Source organism: Penicillium argentinense, assembly GCF_028826775.1.
Source record: "Penicillium argentinense strain IBT 30761 chromosome Unknown utg000005l_segment0_segment0, whole genome shotgun sequence".
NCBI classification, from domain to species: Eukaryota; Fungi; Ascomycota; class Eurotiomycetes; order Eurotiales; family Aspergillaceae; genus Penicillium; species Penicillium argentinense.
The window spans coordinates 6281417-6293730 of record NW_026622664.1 but is presented as its reverse complement, the minus strand read 5'-3'; the positions used below and the strand labels follow the sequence as shown (position 1 = coordinate 6293730).

The 12314-nt window shown below is 50.3% G+C and overlaps 5 protein-coding genes across 5 annotated transcripts; 1 reads left to right on the top strand and 4 right to left on the bottom strand.

Moving 5' to 3' along the window:
• Window positions 1–95: 95 nt before the first annotated feature.
• N7532_007148 (endoribonuclease L-PSP) lies at window positions 96–716 on the bottom strand (the record flags this gene model as incomplete). The annotated part of the gene is made up of 4 exons (XM_056619641.1): window positions 96–212; window positions 293–496; window positions 588–601; window positions 674–716. 4 exons carry the CDS (start codon window positions 714–716, stop codon window positions 96–98), a joined length of 378 nt encoding a protein of 125 aa, XP_056475800.1.
• Window positions 717–5899: 5183 nt separating this feature from the next.
• On the bottom strand, window positions 5900–6973 carry N7532_007147 (uncharacterized protein; the record flags this gene model as incomplete). Its single annotated transcript, XM_056619640.1, has 1 exon — window positions 5900–6973. The coding sequence occupies one exon, from the start codon at window positions 6971–6973 to the stop codon at window positions 5900–5902; it is 1074 nt and encodes a 357-aa protein (XP_056475799.1).
• Window positions 6974–8460: 1487 nt separating this feature from the next.
• N7532_007146 (uncharacterized protein) lies at window positions 8461–9439 on the bottom strand (the record flags this gene model as incomplete). The annotated part of the gene is made up of 3 exons (XM_056619639.1): window positions 8461–8514; window positions 8540–9244; window positions 9293–9439. The coding sequence occupies 3 exons, from the start codon at window positions 9437–9439 to the stop codon at window positions 8461–8463; spliced, it is 906 nt and encodes a 301-aa protein (XP_056475798.1).
• A 406-nt stretch (window positions 9440–9845) lies between these two features.
• On the bottom strand, window positions 9846–10478 carry N7532_007145 (uncharacterized protein; the record flags this gene model as incomplete). The annotated part of the gene is made up of 1 exon (XM_056619638.1): window positions 9846–10478. The coding sequence occupies one exon, from the start codon at window positions 10476–10478 to the stop codon at window positions 9846–9848; it is 633 nt and encodes a 210-aa protein (XP_056475797.1).
• A 993-nt stretch (window positions 10479–11471) lies between these two features.
• Window positions 11472–12256, top strand: N7532_007144 (SGNH/GDSL hydrolase family protein; the record flags this gene model as incomplete). Its single annotated transcript, XM_056619637.1, has 3 exons — window positions 11472–11481; window positions 11608–11678; window positions 11732–12256. The coding sequence occupies 3 exons, from the start codon at window positions 11472–11474 to the stop codon at window positions 12254–12256; spliced, it is 606 nt and encodes a 201-aa protein (XP_056475796.1).
• Between the last annotated feature and the right edge of the window lie 58 nt (window positions 12257–12314).

Sequence of the window (12314 nt, the reverse complement as noted above, 5' to 3'; positions counted from 1 at the left end):
TCCATGTCGATTATAACTTTGCTGTCCCTTCAAGCTTATGCCAGGCATATCTCTTAGCCCTTGGTACGCCTGGCAGACCGACGTTGCGAACCAGCTTAAGGCAATGCGATTGCCTCGATCTCCACGTCCGCACCCATAGGTAGCGCCTTAACAGCGACACAGCTTCGGGCAGGCTTATTCTTGAACCACTTTTCGTATTCCCCATTCATCTCCTGGATATTTTAGGGGCCATGTCAGTGTAACTTTCACTTTGACACGTACTTGCTGAGCAGGCAAGGTTGAGTCGACTCACGTCAAAGTAGGCCATGTCAGTGAGGAAAACGGTGACCTTGACGACTTTCTGTATAGAAGAGCCGGCCTCGATGAGAACAGCCTGCAAGTTGGCCAAGCACTGCTTAGTCTTCTCGGCGATGGAGCCTTGAACGAAGTTGCCGTCTGCGGTCACGGGGATCTGGCCGCACAAGTATATAGCAGTCGGGGTCTTGACAGCTTGGGACTGTAGGACAACCAGAACAAATACACGGTTAGACAACGATTTCGACACATGAAAAAGAAATGGTGGGTTAGACTGGGTGGGATGGTCATACATAGGGGGCCATGGCTAGAGAAATATGTTAACGAAGTGGTCAGTTCATCCATCTACCCTTTGGTTCTTGAAATAGTTTGCACGTACGCAAAGGGGCCTCCTTGGATACAATGATCGTAGCCTCGGACATGATGAATGGTAGCGATACTAATGACCAAGGTTGAGGAGTTGAGAGGATGGTTAGAGGATATTAAAGCTTGCGAAGAGGCTGAGCCTCCTATAAATACTATAGCGACTCGGTTTAAGAGGCAAAACACGAAGTGGGCCGAGTCCGGATTACAAATGCATCCAAGCTAACTAGCTAGGTATTTGATAGTGATTTTCCAGGACACGTCATATAAGTAAGCAGCAGCGATTGCGCTAACGAACCAGTAGTTCAATCCATGGGTATTCAACTGATTTTCGGTCTCTGAACGGTTAGCCACGGCTCTCAGTCAGTTGTGGAGGACTGGAGGTTCATTGCTTGCTGCCCTATGGCGCCCGCCCACGCCGTGCGTCCCAATTTGCGCGACTAATTTACTGGGTGCTGATCGGCTAGCATCGGCGATCATCAGCCTTGTTCCAACCCCTGGGCTGGGTACTCCGTAGAGATTCGTAGACTGTTTCGCTTCAGCCGATTTCGGAGATCGACTCTTTCTTCAATTACATGTCTGACATGTAGGTATAACAGCCTCCAATTTCCTGTTGTACCGGCTCATAATTCTTCAATCCGACTTGAACGTAGACATATATTATTCCATGTCATGGAGGCAACCAAGAAGGAGTTTCTGGTCCTTTTGAAAGACCACCCTGGGGCTTTGAGCAAGTTAGTGGAGGTGCGACAGTAAGTTAAGAATGTGGATATTTCTGTAGAAAGGGACCCTGACCAAGAATTGCTCCAGGAGATCCTCAGGGAGCCAGGCGGGCGGGGCAACCGGAAAGAGAATATGAACAATCTACGGCCAACTGGCAGATGAGACTATGCAGTTTTTGTTTGACTGCTTAGAGTTGGTTTGACAAGGTCTGTATGTCGTCCATAAATCCGATTTGGCCCACAACCCCGGAACGCGAGAAAGCAATGGCCAATTCGCTAGTGACAGCACCGCTTATGGAGCATTGGTGATCAGAGGAGTCTGCGCCCCTGGACGGCACCTTTTTGACAGAATCCAGGGGTATCATTTTCTCCGTGATGGTACAACGACTGAGTTTGGTGGGAATTCTAGCGACCCTCGAGCTCCAAGGGCAAGAGATGAGGGTGGCAGGGGCCAGATGCATATAAGGTTTCAAAGCTCCGGTGGCAGTGACAACACTCATGATGACTAAATATCCCGCACAATTGACCGAGAAGCTCAAAGGCGTCGGCCTTTGGTTTCGGCGTTTGTTCCATCATAGTCACGGAAATGTGGCACTCACCGGCGTGACATGCATTTAGGTACAGTTTCTAGTTATGGGATATCTGTCTCGAATCTGCATAGATGTAAGCATGTGGACCTGGACCATGCTTGGACTATTAAGCATATAGCTCGCAGTGGAGTATTCACATTCCCCAAATTCAGAAACCGAAATTAACTCTCCACGACCTGTACAGCATGACTGTTCTGCTTCAAGATCCCGGTGAAGTCCATCGCCAATCGTAGGGAACCGGTTCTCGTGATCTCCTCTCCAACCTCTGGCACGATGCCGAGATACCGACTGGCGGCGGAGGAACCACGGGAAGTGGTTTTGTCTCAACGCACTATGCTACCGGACGCGAGCGAGCTCGCCCCTCCTGCCGAAATGGGTTACATTAAGGATATCCAAGCTCGACAACCAGTTTAGAACCCAGGGTGGAACATGGTGGATGCTACGAAGTGTTGACCATCTTGACTCATACCGGTCCATGATCGGTCCAGGGAAGCTCCCGTGGCGTCCTGAAATCGCCGAAGAACCCCCCCCCCCCCCAATCTCCGGCCCGGCTTCTCGTAAAGTTGATTCACCTACTCCATATGGCCCACTACGCATAAAACACATGCTGTTCTTGAATTAGGGATTGATATCTTTTGACCACCATCAGACGAGTTGTAGTTCCTCCAAATCGGACGGCGCACTCGTTTTCGTATATACCTCAGGGCTTTTTCTTATTCGTACAAAATCGACCACTGAAAAGCATGGGCACCTGCAGGTTGATCTTCTGTTGGAACAATAAATGACCGTATAGACTAAGAATGTTGCCCATGGTGCATTCTTAGTCTAGTGGTATTATGCCCCATATTTATGCGATTCCTTCCATTAATTCCCCGCTCGGCATACAGCCAATTGTTGGACTGCCCTCGGGCCGCACGGTGTACATTTAATCCTGGTTATAACGAACTATTCTTTACAAGGATTTTCGATTCGTTAAGCCATGAATGCTCTACATCCAAGACCCACTATTATTTATACTGTATTTGCGTGGTACACCGGTAGGATGGGCCACGGAGGGTACTTGGACTGGTCCTGTAGAGAGAAAAATTGGTAAATTTTGTACGGGGCCGGTTACTTTGCTCTTTCAAGATCGCGGTGAAGTCCATCATCAATCGTGGAGAAACTGTTCTCGGGATCTCCTAATAGCTACCAGTGCCCCCGGCCTCGGCACAATATCGACTGGCGGTGGTTTTGTCTAAACGCATTGTGCCTTGCTGCTGGAGCCGGGTTCGCTCGGAAACACTGCCGAAATGGGACAATGCAAGAGATATCCGAGCTGGATAACGACAACCAGTCTACGGAGAGAACTCAAGGATAGAACATGGGGGATCCCACACACGTAATTCAAAAGCGAGCTGGCCACCCCAAATTTGCAAAATATCATATAAAATGCGATCATTTACAAGTTTATATCTGTTTAGGATAAGATATCAAGCGTCTATAATCTAGATAGTGTTCTTAATCTACTGGTGTCGAACAGGAATATTACTTCAAGTAAAGCAGATTATATCATATAACGTGGATCCCGGCGGGTCCGTCATCCCTGCCGGTCCGTCACCCATCAAAACTTCAAATTTTTACCCTTTTTTAAACATCATTTACCCAACCAAAACACCATTAAATTGACAAATTAAATATTTTGCGGGCATTTAGAAAACCTATGCCCTTTTCCGCCACATTTAGAACACGTAATTTGCCGACGTACAGGGGGCAAAACAGGAAGTGTAGGTTCAACCTGGGGTTCTAGAGCAGGTGTAGTATCAGATATATATCTTACACCACCACCTCCCTCACCACTAACATTGTAGTGAGGTCTAAAACCTCTGTTAAACTACCTTTATTAGGTATTCGCTTCTTTGATTTCTTCCTCTTTTTCGTCTGCTTTTCTGTTTCCCTCCCGTAAACGCTTTATTTCATCCCGCATTAAGATGTGCTCGTGAACTAGCTTAACCGACATATTGTAAAACTGTTGAAGATCACGTTTTGTAGGCGAAGAGATCTTATTAGCCGCTGAATTTAGACGACAATCGAGCCTAGATTTGCGTTTTTCTAGTTGCTTAGTCGTTTGAGGGATGCCAGTAGAGATATTGCTGCCTGATGTTGAACCTTGTTAAACTGGTCGATCTGGTAGAGGCGGAGATTGAAGACGAATATTGAGCTTTGATAACACCCGATCTGGGTCTAGTGGTACTAAACCAGTAGCTGCGAAGGCACTCTGAATGATAGACTCTTTAAATGAATCATCACGGGCTGCTGGAAAAATATCAAGGAAATCATCTTTCTCGATAGAATCGATGCCTAATCGGGTATATTCTGCAACCCGCGTTCCATAAGAGCGCTTTAATATAGCAAAACAACCAACATCAAGAGGCTGTAAAAGATGAGAGGTATGCGGAGGCATACAGACTGGTATGATGTTGTTTTCCTGGCAAATCTTGTCGAATGTTGCTGTAAGATGACTGTCGTGGCCATCGAGGACCAAAAGACGGTGTTTCCCTCTCGTCTGACTTGTCGTGTGCGGAATAAAGTGAATTTGGAGCCAATCCACACCAATTTCAGTACTTGTCCAGCCGTTTGGACTAACGTTAAGAGCCCAATGCTTTGGAAGGTCGTCAAACCATCGTACCATGAACTGTTTCCCCTTGAAGATAACGTATGGTGGGAGCGCTCGTCCAGAGGCGCAAATTGATTCGATAACAGTCACCCATTCACGATTGCCAGCTTGTAAAACGCCCCTCCGACCGGTGTAAAATGAGTGCGTAATAACCTTCGTCGTCGCACTAATTCCCATCGCAAACCCCGATTCGTCAAAGTTGTAGATATCATCTGAAGTGATACCATATTGAGCTATCGTTTTTTCGATAAGCTTAAACCGCTCCATAATAGTATTTGGGTCTTCCATTAGGGCGCGTTTGTAGTCATATTTGCGAGAGAATCGAGTAGTAAGCTCAGGATGTCGTTTGATATATTGTGTTGGCCAATTTTTGCCAACGGTCTGGAGGGCATTATCTCCGCGGTGTTTAAGCAGTAAATTGGCCATATCTCTCAACATCGCGATTGTAAGCGCTGCGCCTCTCTGATCCATAGAGATTAACCAATCCTGAATTGATTCCTCTTCCAGTTGCGTGAATTTATGGCCTGTACCTCTTGCTTCATATAGATTAGGAATGCCCTTTATCCGATCAGCAAGAGTTGTGCGGGGGACATCAAAAGAGCGAGCAGCAGCAGCTATCGCGGTATTTCTGCCATTTTGAATAGCCTTAATAGCAAGCAAGATCCTGCCTTTCTGCTCAATTGATTTTTGAGCCTTTTGACTGCGTTTTGGGGGCATGGTAGGCGTTCAAGAATAGGTGGCTGGGTAGGGGCAGAAAATTTGAGGTGAGATGACGGACCGGCAGGGATGACGGACCCGCTGGGATTATTATTATTATCATTATTAATTCCTCAGGCTTTTCACGACCTTAGGTCGTATGTAGCCCCCTAGCTCGTGTGCACTGCTCCATAGGATATATACATTTGATAGCGTTACCACATGCGAGATGTGCGATTCAGATCTTCTTCCTCTTCACCCTTCAGGAGCCAACCGTCTTGTCTCCACTGCAAACGCGATGGCGGCTCTGACAATCTTAATATCCGGTTTCCAAGCTCTTCCATTCGCTACACACGAATCTCCTCCAATCTCAGGTTTACCTCCTAGCATCTGTTACAGATTACCGAAGCTCGGCCCTGTAGCCTCAATCAGCGCGCGACGCTGCTCATTCCACCGTGTACATCGAAGCAAGAAATGAGGGACTGTTTCTCGCTCAATGCCACATTCACACAAATCACTATCGGCCTTGCCGATTCGATGAAGATATCCATTCAGTCTGGCATGTCCCGTGCGGAGTTGAGCTAGTATCGCTGCTTTCTCCCGATCCAGGCTGTCATAGCGCATCTTCGTGTGGGGTCCTGGGAGTGCCGAATCCAGCTGGCGAGTAAACTGGCCAGTGGTCCACAGTTGGAAGTGGTTCTTCCGGTGTTGTTTAGTATTCGCCCAAACCCATCGCAATGCCGACGCCCGGAGCTGGGCTTGCGCCCAGGGAGGGGGCTAACTTCGCAGTTCTCTTCTGTTGCTTCGCGTGCGAGGGTATGTGTTCGTGTAGTATTCTCGCGGTCTTCATCAGTTGGTGGCTGCAGGCTAACCTTAGTCCCCATCTCCAACAGCTGGCCGATTGTGTTGGTGATCCTAGTGATAAGAGCCTGTCCGCCTTGAAGGTGCGGCTTCGCAAGCGAAAGCAGGACAGCAGGGTTGCTCACGACGATCATAACCTGGATTTTGTACGGTGACATCTGGATACGAGGGAGCATTGTCACGACATATGAGACAGCCTCCAGCACCATCCCCAGCTGTGCGTAATGAGCGTTGAGCGAGTCATCGTTTCCGACCGTCCGGTATGACGAGGCGATATCGACTTGGTTAACACGAACAATCAGCCCCACTCCAACCAAACCATTGCGGACGCTGACACTGGTGAACAACCAGAGACGGGCATGGCCAGCCTCATGCAGCTCGTTCATATCAGATCCAACAGTGATGATCAACTCCCTGAGAGACCGTTGCCATGGATCTAGAGGGAAGGGTCGAATGACCTCCATGTCAGACAAGCATTGTGGTCCGTACTTCGCTAGTATTTTGAACGGTGACAGATACCTCCCATTCTGCATTGCGGCCGCCGCTCGACAGGACCAGAAAGGGTGATCCCTTGGTAAGGTGTGGCAGATGATCCAATGCTTCATGATGCGTGCTCGAAGGCGTACGACAGTCGGTTCAATCCCTGCCTCTGCCTCGGCGATGGCGAGCGCTGTGTTCCGGAAGACGCCCACGATCGCCTGAGACGCGACTCGCTGGATGGCTTCGAACGGCCGTCCGGTTCCCGCCGCAGCAATAGAATCCTGTCGTATAGGGGCACCACACCGATGCTGCATAGTCAATCTTTGATGTGACTGTGGAGGTAAAGAGCTGGCGAGCTACCGAAGGAGGTAACCGGCGTAGTTGTCTTAGTGCAAGGACAGCTTTCATTCCTTTATTCACAGTCTTCCCGATATGTGATTTGAACCGTAGACCCTGGTCGAGTATCACACCAAGAATCTTAACTTCAGGCGCTGGGGCAACACTCGCTCCGTTTATGTGTAACGGGACCGCAGGCAGTTATTGCAGCCGCTGGTTCCTTGTGAAGTAGATGAACGATGTCTTCTCCGCCTCGAAGGTTGCGCCAGATTGCGCCGCCCATTCTAACGCTCGTGGGATGACCTTCTGCTGGAGTATGGTTGTATTCGCCTCAGCAGACGAGCCTACCGTCCAACGTGTACAATCGTCAACAAAGGCGAGTGCTCCCTTTCTTCTGGTGATAGAGACATCCACCAGATTTGCATTCAGGAATAGGAAGAGAATAGGAGAGAGCGGCGAGACTTGCGGTAGGCCCGCATGCTCGATAGCCATTTCCTCGGATTGGTACATATTTACGATGATCGACGCCCGTCGCGAGGAGCAGAAACTGTCAACCCATCGGATTAGGACCTCCGGGATTCTTCGTTCTCGCAGTCTCTGCAACAGGACACCCCGGTCCACTCCGTTATATGCACCCTTCACATCGAAGCTCACCAGACTGAGGACTTTGCCCTCACGCCACGCATCGTGTATCTTTTCCATTAGGATGTTAAGCGCTTGCTCGCATGACCGCCTCTGGCGAGCGCCAAAATGATTTGGGGGCAGTAACTGGTGCTTTTCGACTAGGGCTGAGATTCTGTTGGCGACGACTGCTTCTAGTACCTTTCCGAGAGTCGCCAACAGCGAGATAGGGCGGTATGATTTTGGCAACGATGGGTCACGTCCACTCTTGGGTATCACCACGATCTTAGCTACCTTCCATTCGCTGGGGAAGTAGCTGAGTCGGAGTGACGCTTGGAAGATTTCGACGACCCATTGTTTCACAGTAGGCCATATTTGTTGCCATACCACCACCGGCAGCGCGTTTGGTCCGGGGGCTTTCCATGATGCCATCCTCTTTAGAGCCACTTCGATCTCGTGTTCCGTGATCATTTCCATCGGAAGGGCGTCCGGCAGCGATTTGTCTCTTGGCGGCTCATCCTGGATATTGGGCGGCGGCGGAAAGAAGGTCCTAAGAAACGTATGGGCCTTTCCCTGGTCATCATTGATCGTCTGGTCCCCGAGCGCAGTGTAGGGACTATCCCTATGGATTGGTCACCTGGCTGGAGATATCGTGCCGCTTTCCAGATGTTGTCGGTATTGTCAAGGAACTCTCTCCAATGCCGTCGTTTGGTGTCACGGATTGCTCGGTGGTACTGTCTCCGTAGATACAATGCCGTGTCTTCCAGCGCCGTAAGGTCGACTCCATACCGCCGAGCTTGCGTGCATCGATTTCGGGCCCATGTGTACGTGTTTCGCAATGCCGTTAACTCCGATGTCCACCATCGCTTGCCGTATGGGGATGGCCGCACAACCGGGACTAGCTGGCGAATTGCTGCGCTTACCCTGCGAGTCAAGTGCCCTGCAGTCGCGTCTAGTTCGGAGCGGTCGGTGATATCTGTGATATCCGTCTCTAGGTCTCTTAACTCCCTGTTGATGTCGGCCCATGGAGCTTCACGGAATGAGAAGCGGATTGTCGGGGGAGGCGTTGGTCGTGCTTCGCTCTGGAAGGTTGTTTCAATTGCACGGTGGTCTGACCCATGTTCAACAGGGTGGATGCGACACCGCGTGACCCGCCTGCTCAGGTCCGTTGACGCAAGGACAAGATCGATGGTCGACCGATATGGGCCTTCCTCCCGGGTAAAGATCCCTCGGGGCAGTAAGCTTGTTAAGCCCCAGTCCGCCATGAGGAGCACAATTGGTTCTGCTTCACCCTGGCGGTTCCGCGTGGCCACTTGGTTTCCTCCCCAGAGCTGGTCGTGGCGGTTAAAGTCTCCCACAATGAGAATGTCAATGTTGTCCCCGTACTCGCTCTGGACTCGATGATAGGCTTCCCGGATTGCATCCAGCCCTTGAGTTAGTGTCCTAGTTCCTTCGCTCCCTTTGCCTGGCGGAATATATACTGATACAGTTAGAGTTGGCGAGGGCGTAAATAGCAGTACGGCGACAATGTCGGCTGACGCAACGTCGATCTGTCTGTGCGGGAATGTCTTTTTGTTCGCCCAGATCATGCTCCGGTGCTGCCTCAACCCTCCGACTAGCGAATGCCGCTGTGAGGGCCAAAGCGGTGTCCAATTAGCATGTGTATGGGAGCATACAGTATCGTTCATCAGGAAAACATATGGTTCCGAGATCATCAGCAAGTCACAGGATTGCAGCGGCCGGTCGTTCAGGAGGCTCAGTTGGGTCTCGGGGCCCTTCCTCAGATTGGCCTGTAGCACACGCAAATCTCTACTGGCTACCATTGTGTCGAGAGTCTGCTCGTCTGGCTATCATCTCCTGCTCTCGTCGACGGATCACTTTCCACGCTTCATCCCATTTCGGGCAGTTGCGGTCGCTGACGGCGTGGTTGCCCTGGCAGGCGGCACATTTAGTGATATCAGATGTGCATTGCTGGATGCGGTGGTGGCCCGCACATTTGCCGCAGGCTTCAGGGTTTGGGCACCGGTCTTCCTTATGATTATACTGTTGACACTTGCGGCAGCGCAGGGGTCGCTGTCGCTCATAGAATCTATCAGAGAACGCTGCTTCCCCACGCACATGGGCGATACGACGGCTAAGCAATGCATCTGCATCTGCTTGTCGGCACAGATATATAGCCATAGATCCGTATCGTTTCTTTCCGCTTAGCCAAATGATCTTTTTAACCTCTCAGACATCGTTCTCGTCTTGGAAGCTTCTTGCGAAATCTTCCCGTTGCGCCCCAGACGCTTCAAAGACACTTTCCTTCTTGACATCGTTCAATTTGATGGGGAACCATTGTTCGCCCTGCAGCTTAGCACGTGGTAGGGAGTCTAACCAGTGCGTTGCCTGGCGAAGATTCGCGACGCTTTCCTCCGAGTCGACAAAGATCTTCACCGTAGACCGCGAAGTAGGTTTTACCCCCACAATGTCGACGTCCGCAGTTGTAGTATCATCCTGAAGTGCAGTACAGATCCTCTTCCGTGTCTGCGCGAGGTCGTCCACTAGAGTCTGGGTATCCTCTCTAGCAGAGCGTAGATCCAGTACCACCGCAGGGAGGCCCAGTCCAGTGCGCGCCGCCCGGGTGTTAGACGATGCTAACGACGATTGCGAAACGATGGATGCCCAGCTTCTTCCTGGGCTGCTGACCTGAGTACTAGGCGACGTGGTGGGTGGCCCCACTGACACCGACTGGATTAGTTCTTTCAGGTTGGCGACCTCCTTGTGGAGCTCATGGACCTCTTTCCGCGATTCATCCAGTTCCTTGCGATATAACGCTGCTTCGGCCGCGATGGCCTCCACGTTCTTGTATGCTTCTGACATGCGTTTGCATTCCTCCCCAAGTTCGGCGTTTGCAACCCGAAGCTCGGTGTTCGCTCGTAGGACCGGTTTAAGGTAATGCAGAATCTGCTGCGCTAGGCCCTTGGTTTACGCCTAGCACAACAGACAGAACCCCGGTCAGTAGAGGGAATGGCACGTGACCAGTCTGGGTTTTCGTCCGAGTTTCTATTGGCTGAGAGTATTTCATCTTTCCTGCCACCAATTTTCAATAATATGTAAAAAGAGAAATGGTTTTAGAGTCTGGCGGATGCGGGCCTTCTAATCATACTAAAATAATCTCCATCCGGGCGTTGTGGTGTTGTGGTCACCTGCTGGAAGGAGGAAGAAGCCCTGCGTAATGTCGGTGTAGATGTCACGTGAGACAGCGCGGGCAGCGTGAGGCAACCCCAATAAAACTCCTCCCTATAATCCGTTCTGTCATTGATTGCTGGGTAGTCGGCAATATCGGTCTCTCATTCGGAACGCGTAAGTGCGTATATGGAGTGATTGTTGTCCATTCCTAATTTACAAGACATACTGAGCTTTGTGGTAGTGTTGAGGTGTCGGCAGCGTGCAATTTGCCCTTTGCCGCAACATGCTATGGGCCGGAGTACCGAGCGGCCCCCCCCCCGGCAAGAAGTTTCGGTCGCCGAACTCTCCTTCTTCCCACATTCTCTCTTGTTGGATGACCTTCACAACTCACCCGAGTTTAACTTTTGCTTCTACCACAGGTACAGCTGAAATCTAAAACGTATCAGAATTCAGCGATTATTGGTTTGGTTGGATTATTTTCCTCCCAGATTATCTGCCTGAACCACCGCATTACCAAGACCCCGGACTGCTACCGCCCTGAACGTCATGCGACCACCGGCCGTTTTTTGGGTCTTGCAGCGGGTGCATGTAAAGTCAAGTACCCGACTCGCGGGCCGTTGCACTTTATCAGCAATAGACACTTGTCATCCACTTGGTGGACAGACGCGCTATATCTCATCAGCCATGCAGAACGGTCAGTTCGTCCCGCGCCAAATTGAGCAACCCGGCACCAACAGGACAGCCATACTACTACGGCAGCGAAACCGGCCCAACACAGCTACTGTACACTGAACAATCTTCACTGACTATTATCTCTTAGAGAAAGATATCAAAGTTGGTCGCGGCGTGTCCCTCCGCCTCATGCCCCTTGGGGGATCGGTAACGCAGGGGGTGGGTCGTCTACTGGCGCGGGATATAGACGACCGCTACTACAAATGCTTCAGGAACATGATTTCGAAGTACAGATGGTTGGTTCGCGCCAAACGGGTTCAATGCCCAATAAATACCACGAGGGCTGGCCAGGGTTGAAAATCGATGAAATTCATAAGAAAGCCAGACTTTCCACGTCACAATTACTGCCCGATGTCTTTGCTGTTAATGCTGGGTCAAATGACTGTCTCCAATCTTTCAAGCTCGACGAAGCAGGGAAGCGATTGGGTGACTTGCTTGAGTATCTTTGGCAAACCTCTCCGAGCTCGACGGTCGTTCTCTCTACTCTAATAGTCAACGCAGATAAACAGGCTAACTCAAACATCACGTATGTGAACGACCAATTCCGCGGTCTCGCAAGGCAAAAAGCAAACGAACAGAAGAAATTTGTTTTGGTCGACATGAATTGTGAGGCGGGTCCTCAGATAGACCACTTAGTTGATGGTGTACACCCTGATAACGAGGGCTATGAAAAGATGGCGAAGCTGTGGATGAATGGATTTCTGGAAGCCTTGCAAAAGGGATTCCTGCCGAAGTAGGCAAGAAAGGGTGAATAAATGGGCAAGTTATATTGCATATTATCACAACAGTTGGAAA